The sequence below is a fragment of the Oreochromis aureus genome, linkage group 8 (assembly GCF_013358895.1).
Source record: "Oreochromis aureus strain Israel breed Guangdong linkage group 8, ZZ_aureus, whole genome shotgun sequence".
Taxonomy (NCBI): domain Eukaryota; kingdom Metazoa; phylum Chordata; class Actinopteri; order Cichliformes; family Cichlidae; genus Oreochromis; species Oreochromis aureus.
The window spans coordinates 13,312,228-13,325,986 of NC_052949.1; the positions used below are offsets into that span (position 1 = coordinate 13,312,228).

Sequence of the window (13,759 nt, forward strand, 5' to 3'; positions counted from 1 at the left end):
CAAGGTGTAAAACCACTAAATGCTTTCACTCTTATTAGAATTTGAATTGCACTCTCACGTGGATTTTAAGCACCGTAATTCCAGTTATTTGTGATCATTTATGATTGTCCCGGCTGTAAACCTGTAAACCTGCAGTTTATCAAAGCTGCCACCTCCGCTTCTTTTGATTACACCAAAAAAAGAAAAGCGGCAATGTCTGATTTCATGCAACCGACAGTCCAAAAGCAGCAAATGTGAGTGAGTCTCATTGTTTTTAAGACCCCTACTTTCAATATATTGGAGTGTATTTCATTATTTTTTATTTCACGTTTCTGTTAACATTGTACTTTAAAAAAAACAACAACAATGTGCACGCTTTGACATCGAAATTTCATCATACACGCGCTTTTCAAAGTGAAGCCGCATTGACAGAGAGGTAGAAAAGACATTTCCCTCTACTGCTACTTATATTCTTGAAAGGACATCCAGGTCTTGCCTGGGGGTATATGAGCCCAAAGGCGGGGGTTTTTCGGCTTCAGTCTCTTGGAGCCTGAGGGATGGTAGTTTCAGCTGACACTTTCATACATACTTAACATGTTACTTAAGGTGCCCATTCTTTTGAGGTACTTGGATGGATTAAAGAGACGCTCTTGTTACGAGGGGACGACTTAAACAATTTAAAAGGTTTTGGACAGAGACCGAAGACTGTTGTCTGGATTTTCAAAAGATAGCATCTTTAACTTTGATCTGAATCTGACAAAGTCGATTTAGGGCAAAGGGATTTGTGTTGGGCAGTACTACCAACGTGGCTGGTCACGTGCATCGGTTGGCTCGGGCGATCTTTATGTGAGTTTTCTTCCACAGATAAAAAACTTTTCGTTGGGATCAGCTTGATGAGATGTTAAATTTGGGCAACTTACAAATTTCACACCATGGATCATGTGTTTGATTATTCTATTACATGCATCAAAACTTTTTATTTAAATTAACTGTATGACTTCATAAGATCATATCCCCCTGACCAGAACAAGCATGATAGAAATGCAGGTATACATGTTGGGAGACAACTTTTAGTGGTCAGCGTTAATGTTCACCAGTGAAATTAGTTTATATAGTTCTGATGGTCTGTTTAAACATTAATACCCTTCACTTTGGAAAGCAAATACGGTTGGGCAAATTGCTGAAATATTTAAAGTCTGGTCTGTTAAAGCTTTTACCACGCAGCACACTACGTCAAAAGCTGTATGCAGTAAGGGGGCGTAATTGCATCTCCGTGCTCATGCCAGTCAACGCAGTGTGTTGCTGCCATCTTCTTCCGCCTGGCTGCCGCTGCTGATGTCACTCCGCTTGATGACATGGCAGTTTTGTTGGCATTTCTGCAGATGGCCTCTGACAGGAAAATGAAAAGAGGAAGCGGAAAAAATAGGAAGAAAGCAACCTTTTTTTTTTTCTTTTTTTTTTAGTAAAAGCAACTTATTTGCAGATTGCCAAATATTCTTATGGTTAATTTATAAAATGTATGAAAAAGAAATGTGTTTTTTGTTCCAATCAATGATCTTCTTTCACTTTGTCCCTCCCATCTTTTTGTTTGATTAGACATGACCCACTCCTCATCCTGGGAAACGAGCAGATTGAGAGCATGGACGAGAACGTAAAGAAATACGACTCCACGGGGATGTTTCACTGGTGCCCGTCCAAAGACATTGAGAAGGTCATCTTGGTGGGTCCTGCTCCTTCGCTCGGTACACGTCATTTGTCCCTGACACTCTTCTCCCTGGTGACAGATGTGTCATGTCACAAAGCACTATCAGAGGTTGACAGGGCACTTAAACACTCTGTAATGAGGTGTTTGACATGTCATTTGCTACAAGAGAGCCCTGCACTATAAAACATTTCTTGTACTAATACATATGCCATTTTTCATATTACTTTCATTGCAGTGCAGAACTGCATGATATATTTTACAGGGGGGCAGGCTCACTGCAAAAGGAGAAAGCGCTAACATTTGTTGGAAATGCCCATTTATGCAAATTCCAGCCAGGAACATATTGATCCCTTATCCCTTTCTTTCCCTCTCAGACACGGAGTGAGGCAGCCATGACTGTTCTGAGCGGTCATGTGGTCGTGTGCATATTTGGAGACGTGAAATCAGCGGTGATCGGTCTCCGAAACTTTGTGATGCCTCTGAGAGCAAGCAACTTTCACTACCATGAGCTGAAGCATATTGTGTTTGTCGGCTCCCTTGAGTATCTGAAGCGGGAATGGGAAACTCTTCATAATTTCCCCAAAGTCTCCATTCTGCCCGTAAGTAGAGAAAAATCACTAATTTCAAATGTTTATCTAGATCACTTCAAAGTGATGCCTTTGCATTTCTAAACTGGTGTGCATATACTGCTCATTAACAAATGTATTTGTGGGAAACGTGATACTGTTTCATCAGTATAAAGAGGACATTATTATTTTGCAAGCTGTCCTGCAAAATGCTCATTGTTAACAAATCTTAAAGCCATCAACAATTTGTGGTTTCCGGTAGAATATTAAATCCTGGACATTACATAATGATTAATATTTATGCGGTTATGCTAGCAAAGGATTTGGCTAAGGTTAGCGGAACAATGTGGATTTGATTATGCAAATTTCTGCCTGGACTTTATTAGGGAAGCTATGCATGACTCCCAGAATAAGGAATCCTTACTTATCTCATATTGGACTTAGTTGCATCCTGTCAGTTCGTTTGCTGTGTTAAACAAGCTTCAGCACTGTTCCTTCACCTTTTAAGCCAGATTTCTACTGATTGGTTTCAAATTTCAATCAGACGGATAGCAGGTGGCTCACAGCTAAACCTTTGTATCTGAATTGATTATATTGAGGTTATTCTATCTTTCTGACATCATACAGTGCCAAAAGGAGAAAAAAAGTCAGAAAGCTGAGCACCAAGGGCCGGATTTATAAACATGTTGCATCAGCACAAACTGGGTTTAGGTGTAAAAACAATAAAAAACTGTATTGTATTGTTAGTATTCACAAAGAGATAGCAGTGAGAAGATTATACGTAAGAGGTGACAACTTAAAGATGTTTGCAATTGACATATTACACGTACAACTTTTGGAGATTTACTTACCTGGATGATTGAGCATGCATCAAGACATGGGAAGAGAATATTTAAATCAACTGCACAAATCAACTTACAAATTTTTGCAATACACACTATTTACTGCTAATTGCGTTGATATTTAACACAGTAAATCCTCATTATTTGAAACTTTGTTCATGTTTAATATGAGCATCCACAATTTTTTTTTGTTCCACCATTAAAAGACTTTGTGAAAGACATAATTAGTAAAAAGCAGCATTTGTCAGGACGTGCTAGCAGTGCGTAGTATAATTTGGAGCATGCACACGAGGCCGACATAAGTTTCGAGTTTGCCTGCCGTTCAAAATTTTTGATTTATTTGTTGTACCTTATAGGTGAGATAACAAATTCTCTCCTTCACTTGTTCTCAAAGGGCACACCGTTGAGTAGGGCAGATCTGAGGGCTGTCAACATCAACCTCTGCGACATGTGTGTCATTCTGTCAGCCAATCAGAACAATATTGACGATGCATCACTGCAGGACAAAGAATGCATCTTGGCGTCACTCAACATCAAATCTATGCAGTTTGATGACAGCATCGGGGTCTTGCAGGCTAATTCTCAAGGTAAGGAGCGCCCTATCATAGTTCACTGCACTGCCTGGAAGGGACAGGGCCCTGGCACAGAGAATATTCCTCACTGGGTGCTGCTTGGCTGACCTGGTGTCACTGCATTTGACAGTAAACCCAGCTGACTATTCCTCAGGTTACTGTAACAACTGGTTTCTTCACAAACTTAATTGGTGGCAACAAGCACAGCTCTGGCACAAGAGATTTGCCTGGCTTGCACATTGTTATTTTTCAATATCTGGGACTACTTTCATAAAACTAATGTGTGCAATGTATTAAAATTGCATGTTATAGCTTTCTAAATGACACTTGAAGCACTCAGTTAGCTTCAGATGGTCTTCAGTAACGGGCCATTATTTGGCATTGAGAGAAATCCTTTTAGAAACCTTTTGGCCTCGCGACGGGCGGAGGGTGTGGTGGTGTGTGTATGGGGGGTCTCCACCAATTTCATTATTCCTCTAATACATGTATGACCTCGCATGGTGCTGCTTAGTCAGCAGTAAGTGATGGATATCACAACATACCCTATGTATTATACATACAGCATCACTGATTTAATGTGCTTACTTGTCAGTCTGAGGAAAGCAAGAAATGTCAAGTCAATTTGGATTCAATCTTGCGTCACTGATTTTCTATTTCATGACTCCATATTGTACATGCTTTTTTTTTGCATATGTTTGTAAAATGTTTCTGTCTCCATGCACACACAATCAAAGGGAAATAAAATGAGCTGTTTGTCACATCTATTATATATAAATCAATACTGGTCGTTGTCAAGAATATGGTAACACTGCACTTTACACCTTACTAGCGGCTGCAAATAGATGAAATAGCCCCAACATATTAGTTCTGCTGATGTGCATTATCGTAACCTCTAAAATCAAGTACTGAACTAGTATTAACTGATGTGCTTTGTGTGACATTTATGTCCATTAAGGCTTCACACCACCAGGAATGGATAGATCATCTCCTGAGAATAGTCCAGTCCATGGACTGGTGAGGCAGACCTCTGTCACCACTGGAGCAAACATCCCCATCATAACAGAGCTAGGTATGGTTTGCTGCTACGTGTTGATTGATATGCTAGCTTTTATGTTCTTTTCAGTGCAGTAGTTGTAAACAAATCTCCGAAAACACAAATTATGCAATTAGAGGCTGTCATGGCTTGATTAACTGTACTAAAAGTGGAATTTTTTATGCTTTTGTTTTGTCCCTTGTTGACATGTACCAGTAACTGTTTTTCCTTAACACTTGTCTAGCACCATTAGCAAAGCCAGGCAAAAAACTGCCTGTGATTTCATTCAGTCAGGATAAAAGCAGTGGGACCAGCATACAAATGATAACTGAGCTGGGTAAGAAGAAGTGCCTCTGTCCTGTACTGCAGTGTCGTAACTGCTGCTGCCTCCATATCAGCTTTCTTTTGATTTCTCGTGCTGCACAAGCGGCTCAGTCCATTCCCATGGCATCACTTTGAGCACATTTTACCCTTGGTTCTGGTTGAAATTGCCTGTCTTGTTTTGGCTCCCTATCTCAAAGCAAAATTTCTCCCTTTTATTTTTCTAAGAATTACAGGGTCTTTGATCCCTCAGAAGTCCTTGTGGCTGTTTTCATAGCATCTTCTGTCGGATCACATTCTCTGGCCCGTGCCCTTCTTTCATCTCAGCCCTGTCGATATGACTGACATTTATTTCTGTCCTCACAGAAGAAGCAGTTCTCCAACTAAATTTTACATCATTACTTTCTTCCAGCTACTGCATGTGTTTTTGTGCTCAAAGACATCTTTAAAGAAGGTTCTGGGGCAATGAAATACTTTCATTTGACTTGACATGCAAGTACAAGTAATTGGAAGCTCTGTCTTGGATTTACAAGACAAACAATGGCATAATGGTGTTACTGATAGTGACCTCAGGAGGACTTTAAGTTAAGGCCTGGAACTTTGACAATATGCATGGTGTCATGAGTGTGCATGAATGGCCTGGATATGGAATGTGGCAGAGGCAAGTTGGCCACAAGGCTGGATACAAACACCAGACACATTTGTCATTTTAGTTCTTTTAAAGAAACTAAAATGTGGTCCAAATTTGGAACTAAGTAAATGAGGAGAATATGCGAAACTATTCACCGATTTCTAATACAGTCCATATCTGCTGCTACTGACTGTTGTGCACAACCGCTGTACTGTTGTGTCCTTCTCTTCACGTGAATCAAGCATTTGCCATGTTGGACTTAGTGTGCAGTAAAAAACAACAACACAAAACAAGCTGAACTGAAATAGCTAATAAAATGAACATGTTTACCCCATAGTGAATGACTCGAATGTTCAGTTCCTGGATCAAGATGATGACGACGACCCAGACACAGAGTTGTACCTCACACAGCCTTTTGCCTGTGGGACAGCATTCGCAGTCAGTGTGCTGGATTCCTTAATGAGTGCGGTAAGTCAAAAGCAAATTTCTAATAACATCTGCCTGTGAACAAGTCAATTGCAAAATAGGTCAACTAAATAGTCGCGGTATCGACTGATATTAGCTATTTACTGATAAATCTGTATCAGCAGTCTTAAGAGCTTGAAAAGAAGAAGATTGGGCTTTTGTTTGTTTTACTTCAGTTCAAGAAGCAAAACATGGAGAATCCCAGGTATTTAAACCCTAATAGGGTTCAGCTAAGCTCATGTGATGATACACGTGTCCATCTCCAAAGGGGAAACTCCCACTAGGGTTTAAATACCTGGGACTCTTCAAACCTTTTGGTTATGGAACTTCTTGGATGAGAGGTGAAACATCTTCGCAAAAATATAACTCTTAATAACGACACATAACAAATGTTTTTTTGTGTCATGTGTCTAAAAGAAAAAAAATAACCGCCAATATATTGAATTTTATACTGCCAAATATCGGTTTCAGTATTGTATCGGTTTTAAAAAACCTATATTGGCCGAGCTTTACAACTAAATCTAAAAAAATAATAAAAATAATAAAGTAGGCACATTCTGGTCCTCTGTTAAAAGAATGAATGACAAGACTGGAACTTGTACGAGGCATGATGGCTTCATTTGTCTGCCTTTCAGTTTGAGTGAGGTTAGAACAAAGCTGCCTTCAAGTGTGCTCCAGTGTAGACAAAGGTAATGCTACCTAATGGACAGCCCTCATCCATCATCTGAGTCAATAGTGCTGTCAGCAGCCAAGGGAGATGTCACCATGCTGTACAAGCAGGGGGAGACAAGCGACTGCAGTGAAAAGAAAAGGGGAGACATTTGCCCTTGTTAAAATCAGCAAAGCAATAACTGAGGAGGGATTAGAAAGATAACAATTACAGAGAGGAGTATATCTTCTGGCTTAGTGTGTGGTTTATAAAGTGGACTTTTTTCTTTCTTATATAAAGCTAAGTAATAAATCCTTGGACAAGTGTGAACATGGACTCGCTGCTGTGATGGAAGTAGGTGTAACCTGCAGTAACTGGATTCTCCTGTCTTTTCACTCCATGTTCAGGCCAATGTGATGCGACAGAGCAGGGTTAGATAGCACCATTCAATCTGCCTGGCGTGCTGAGAAGGTTCAGTTGTGACTTTGGTAGTGTTTGCTTAAGGACTCACCCCCCTCTAACTTCATTCCTTCAGACATACTTCAATGATAATATCCTCACCTTGATCCGGACGCTGGTAACGGGCGGGGCGACACCGGAGCTGGAGGGGCTGCTGGCAGAGGAGAATGCATTAAGAGGTGGATACAGCACACCACAGACCCTGGCAAACAGGGACAGGTGTCGCGTGGCACAGCTGGCCTTGTACGATGGGCCCTTTGCCGACCTCGGGGTAAGTGATTGGTCTTGTCACCTGGGGGCTAAGGACATCTTTGTCAGCTTGCTTTGTGGGAGCTGCTGTTACTGAAGGATACAGAGTAATAGGGATGGGGATGTAAAACTGTGTTGAGTGATTGTGTGGAGACATAGCTGAAATTGTATAAAGAATAGAAAATAAAGTTGTAGTTATCTATAGAATGAGCATCAAATAAGTCTTTTGGCATTTATTTAAGATGTTAGTTTTAATAGCATATTGTTAATAGCATATTGACTGATTGTTAGCACTTACGTAGATGGATCAACTGAAGTGCCAGATGCATTTCTCAGGTCGTGTTTCAGGTCTTTTCTGGATGTTTCCTATTTCTTAAGGACACAGCTTTCACACACTGGTCATCTGCTGTAGATAGCTTTTTAAGCCCGCCACTTTTTCGTTTGTTCTCTACTTGTTCAGTTTCCTCAAATTTTTTAAGGACACACTACACACCATGAGATATACCAAGTTTTAGGCTAATATATTTGTGGGAATTTACTTTTGTTGGTCCAAAAATATTATTTTTGCTGGTATTTTTCATAAACCCAAATCAACTAAAGACATGGGAACAAATGATGGGTTTTGTGACAGGTTGCTAGTAATGAAGTAACTAAAATTTAAATTTAAAATCTTCTTTTTTTGTTGTCCTAACTCATCCCGTCTGTTAGGTACCTTTATTTATGCTTGAATGATTCATATGATTTAAAACAAATCCTCTGACAGTGGTCAGGTACAAGAACTGAACTGAAAATGACTGAAAGCAGCCAATGTCCAAAGAAAAACTAAAAGCCTTCAGAAAGCCTGGAGAACTATTTCTGAAGACAACTTAAAATTTAGTCTGACTCCTTGGAAGCTAAATATAAACAAAGGAGGGGTGGCTCAAGACTTTTGTACAGTATTATAAATGGCACAACAAAGCTAATGAGCCAAGGAGGCTTCTTTTATTTTGTGCTATGGCTCTCTTAATATTCTCTAATATTCCATAAAATCCATCATTGCTTTACCCTGGTGACTGAATCCTCTAATTGTGGCAGTTCAACTTCAAATGGAATGAGTTAACTGTGTGCTGTAAAATGTTGTTGTTGAATGCTTGTGTGGCTTGTCGAGTTTGTAGAGTTATCTGCTTAATTTCCACGACTTTCTGCTTTATTATCCAGCTGTATCAGATAAAGACTTAATGCTATCACTTTTGATGCTAGAGATCTATTTGTTAATTTTATTTGAGTGTGGTCAGGAGGCAATTTTGTCCTTCATTTAACAGACAACAGTAAACAAAACAAAGAACATGCAAGGGAAAAGAAAAGACTACGTTGTGTAACACAGATTCTATTTTTCTATGACGTTAACATGTATTTTTAGTGTTGGTTTTTCAAAATACAAATTGTGTACTCATCAGTTTTGTGTTGCTGTCTTACAGGATGGTGGTTGTTATGGTGACCTGTTTTGTAAAGCCCTAAAAACGTATAACATGTTGTGTTTTGGCATCTATCGGCTACGAGACGCACATCTAAACACACAAAACCAGTGTACCAAACGGTATGTGTTCTTGCATTTAACTGAAATCCAAATAATAATGGATTCATTTATTACTTTATTTATAACTGGCCTCACATCTGCTCCCTTTTTCCTCTAGATATGTCATAACCAATCCACCGTATGCATTTGAGCTGGTGCCCTCAGACCTGATATTCTGCCTGATGCAGTTTGACCACAACGCTGGCCAGTCTCGAACCAGCCTCTCCCATTCTTCCCATTCATCCCATTCTTCAAGCAAAAAGAGTTCCTCCGTCCACTCTATCCCCACCACCAACCGCACCAACCGAGCCAAAAGCAGGGACTCGCGAGACAAACAAAAGTATGTGCCCCTCTAAAGCTCTGTGACTGTCTATGTCCGTGACCGGTGCCTGCCGACAGTGTTTGCCTTGTTTGTCCAGACAGACTTTCACACATCTGAGTGTCAAAGTGTGTATGTCCGTCTGACTGTGTATGTATGTGCCACTTTGATTTTGTGTTTAACAAAGCCTTTTAGTACAGATTGGTTTTCCTCTTTAGCAGGATTGGCTAATATTGCAGGTCAAAGAATAACCGGATCTCCCCTGGACTGAGCATTTTATTTCTGAGTTTCGTTCCATCCATTAGCTGTTTTTTTCCCACATTCTTGTGCATTTTTAAGCCAAGAACAGTAGTAACATCCTGACTAGTACACTTTGAGTCAAGTGCAAATATAGATCAGGGTTTCTACAACTAATTCTGTCCAGTTAACCGCTTACCAACTTTTAATTAACTACGAAAGCCTTACCTATACACACAGACCCATCTCAACCTCCATCTAATGTGGAAGAAAAGGATATTATTATATATGTGACACTGGCAAACACATCATAGAACATGACAAAGTAATCACCCTCAGACATCGTACAACCTCCATCTTTCCTTTTTGTTTTGCTAATATCCAGCACCTCTGTGATTATGGCCACCGTCTCTTTCCACTTGTAGCATTCCAAGTTTTGTTTAATTTTGAATTAAAGCTGAAACTTACTGTACTAAACTTTTAAAATTACATGTCTTAAAGGTTCATGTCATATCAATGAATTCTTGCACATCGTGTCCTCCCAATGCCTTTTGATTTGCGTTAGAAAGGTACGCTTTTAGTTAAATGTTACTTGCCACCGTGAACTATTAGTTATGTCAAGACAATTTGCAAGCATAAAATGTTACCGTTGTTAATAAAGTTTGACCCGCACAATGTGAATGTCACATTTCAGTTTTATTCTACAATTGTTAAACTTTGTGAAGAGACATTTTCATGTATTATGATTACCACTTTTATTACCAGTAATTAGACTGGTAAACTGAATCAGAATTTCTATGCACCGCTGCAAATTGGGCCCGTAACTCCTTAAAGTCAAGGTTCAATGAAGCAGTGAGTACTACACTGTCAGCATACGGCAGCAATAGCTAGCATTTTTTCCCCTACAGAGTACTCCACCTGCAACCAAAGGAGCTGGAATCCTTATATCTTCTTATTGCCTTTGTGTTGATCTCACAGTTTGAAGGGTTACTACACCTGTGGTCTCCACAGATGACACTATAGTTGGTGTGAATCGCTAGAGGGAGGTGTTTCTGCTGTGGAAATGTACATGGCTAATATCTAACTATTAGCTAGATGCAGGGATAGTTATTCAAAGTACATTTTGTACTACTAGATTTTATTACTTTAGCCAGACTTTCCCGATTCAACATCATGTTTGGGTTTAACAAGTCCCCGACCAGATGCACTTTTTTCAAGTGTGTGATAAGCTGACAGCTTCAACCATAGTGTATTCAAGGCACAAGCAGCTGACTGGATGATACCACTTCGATCAGTCATCAATCTTTTATAATGGTACCACGTATACCTACAACCCAGTGTTTAAATATTTTAAACACTGGGAGTTTTTTTTACCAGATGTACAGAAGTCAGAGGCAGTAAGTTTAGATTGTGTAGATAATTCTTCACAGTTGGCCCCAGCCCATTTTTAACAAAAGCAGTGTCCTCAAATGTATTTGGCTTTTCTTTCTCTCGATAACTCTAAAAAGGTAAAGAATCCATTTCCTAGCCATAAGCTTTCAACTTGCAATTTGCAATATAGAAACATAACAGCTGTAAAGCATTACACTGTACAAGAAGACAGAGCCTCTAAGCTACACTTTGAGTTTCAGGACTTATCTGTACACTATGGTTGTTCTCTATAAGCTGCATCAATGTAGTGCAAGCCTACCAGCCTACCAGGTCCCATAATGAAATAATGCCTTTGTTAAGTACACTTAACCTGTACTTTTAGTGCAGTATACCCTATTATAATTACACCGTGGTGTCTGGCAGGTGTTTGTTATAGAGTGCCTGCAAGTTGGCATAATGAATCAGGTGAATCATTTAATTAAAGACTGTAAGATGCATATATAAAAGGTTGGCTAGCAAAGTTTGATGTGATTAGTTTCATTGTTGATTTCTTGGAGTTTTGAAACCAGAGAGGATGGAAACCGAAGACACTTCATCGCATTCGCCATCACAAGTCTTTAGACAATGAGCATTCCCTGTAAATCCTCCTTTATGAGTCGAATAACAGCCATAATTTCCCAAATAAACCCTATTATCTGAAACTATTGATTAAAGTCACGAGTTGCATGTTTACTGAGTTCACAGACTAATGAAGCTTACACTGTAAAATCTAATTAGTTCCCAGAACTCAAAAAAATTGGATCAAGTTTACGTAAGATGACCAAGTTAGGGCAACTTACTCATTTTGAGTACACTGTACAGCCTTGTTAGTTCCCAGAACTCAAAAAAAAAATTATGGAAACTCGTTGCCTCAAAAAACTAAGTAAAGCTTACTTAAGATGACTGTTAGGACAACTTATACATTGCAAGTCTGCAGTATTAACAATAACTTGATATTTCTGACTGTACAATACTAATTCTTTACCTACTGACAAACATGTTAAGTTCAACTAAATGAAAAAACAATTTGTGGTAACCTGAATATGATTAAAAATAATTAACAACAATTTTTGTAATGATGTTAAAATCAGCCCAACTTTTATTTTCAAACACAACAAAGTATAACAGCCAACATACTGGACACTGTTCTGCTGAACAACAAACAATTATATTGCCATCACTGTTATAATCTTACAATGAAACAAAGTCTCAGATGTAATTATTCTGAAAATAAGTTTAGGCCTACCACAGTTTGTTTTGTACTTACATTACTTATATAATCAAAATAAAATATTTGTTGTTCTGTCACAAGTGCAGTCTCTAATTTAAACAACACATTTGTTTTCCATTCCAACACAGGAGCTGGAATGTTGTAATGTTTTAAGGATGCTTGTTTCCAGTCCAGGCATTACTGCCTGAATGACTGTCATGGATCGAGATGATCCAAATGTAGGTGCAGAAGAAAGTCTTTAACTTCCCTTAAGTACAGTGGCAGTGGATGTGGGTTGGAGATGCAATGAGCTTGAACCTGCAGGCGACCATCTTCACTGACCACACCATCTGTGACGGAGGACTCATCTCTCCTGTTGTCCTGCAAGCAAACAATCATATTTTTGGAACATGAACTTAATTGCTTTCTTAAAACATTTTTTTCTGCATTTGGTATAGAACAGACTCCAATTTAGACAATCTCAGCCCCCCCCGGAGAGGTGACATTCAATGTCCCAATTGTCAGTCTGGATAGCCCTGACCACCACCCAACACACAATAATGTCATGAAAGCATCATTTTAAAAAAGGGCTATGCAAACATGGCAAATAACTTTCATTCTAATGATGTGCAAAATGATTTTGGGCACAAAACAAATTTTGCTGTTAGAAAACTTGCAGACTTCACTATATACAGTGTAGACCCTCTAAACTAAGTTTGGGGGATGTGATCTTTCAAGAAATGCAGACCAAACTGTTGTTGTTTGTTTACTTACACAGCATGTCTTGTAGAATTAACTGTGGTCACCAGCAACAGCACAGTGCAGTCATATCTCAAGTCTAATAACAGAAGACAGGAAAAGATCAGTGAAGAAACAACTTCCCCAAACCAAAGCACAAATAAAACAATAAGTAAAACAGGCTGATCTAAAGTATGATTAAAGTTCAGCCTGATTAATATAAATGTCACTGACAGTTGCTAATATATTGGAAAACCAAAATACTTACTGATGTCTTTCTGTCCAACAGCAGGAGTGCTGGTCCCGAGCCTCAAAGACAGTAAGAAGCAAGTAGAGGGAGAAAAAACAGAACATTTTTCAGAAACTGATTTGATCCTTAATGGCTGTGCAATCATTGTAACATAGAGTTTGCTTATGTTGTTAAATAAAGGCTAGATTTGACATTAATAGATGCCACAGATGTTCCAAAGCTGCCACAAAGCATGAAAAAAATGGACGTCTCCGAAAACGTCGGCGCATTTTTGCAAATATGTGATGTCTTGATAAATCGAGCAGATATTTGAAATTTACACAGCTACATTCTCGCCTGAAAATATCTTAAAAGTTTATTTTGTGACCCAGAAAAAGTAATAAGTTTTTCAGCGGCGCCCTCCGCCATTGCCGCGCTTACAAGTGCGCACAGGCTCCGACAACCGTGGCCGACAAATGCGATCCTCCTTTTCCCGGATTACCCTTTCTGGGTCACAAAATAACCTTTTAAGATATTTTCAGGCGACAATGTAGCTGTGTAATGCTCAAATATCTACTTAATTTATCAAA

The 13,759-nt window shown here is 39.2% G+C and overlaps 1 protein-coding gene across 1 annotated transcript in view; it reads left to right on the plus strand.

Moving 5' to 3' along the window:
- LOC116327464 (calcium-activated potassium channel subunit alpha-1-like) overlaps positions 1 to 13,759 on the plus strand; it is a 100,099-nt gene that overhangs the window by 82,781 nt on the left and 3,559 nt on the right. Inside the window, exons 23-31 of the mRNA XM_039616452.1 lie at positions 1,576 to 1,699; positions 2,059 to 2,283; positions 3,487 to 3,679; positions 4,620 to 4,733; positions 4,942 to 5,034; positions 5,987 to 6,117; positions 7,299 to 7,493; positions 8,929 to 9,047; positions 9,145 to 9,366. Coding sequence (XP_039472386.1) covers positions 1,576 to 1,699; positions 2,059 to 2,283; positions 3,487 to 3,679; positions 4,620 to 4,733; positions 4,942 to 5,034; positions 5,987 to 6,117; positions 7,299 to 7,493; positions 8,929 to 9,047; positions 9,145 to 9,366 — 1,416 coding nt within the window. The remainder of the gene's footprint in view (positions 1 to 1,575; positions 1,700 to 2,058; positions 2,284 to 3,486; positions 3,680 to 4,619; positions 4,734 to 4,941; positions 5,035 to 5,986; positions 6,118 to 7,298; positions 7,494 to 8,928; positions 9,048 to 9,144; positions 9,367 to 13,759) is intronic.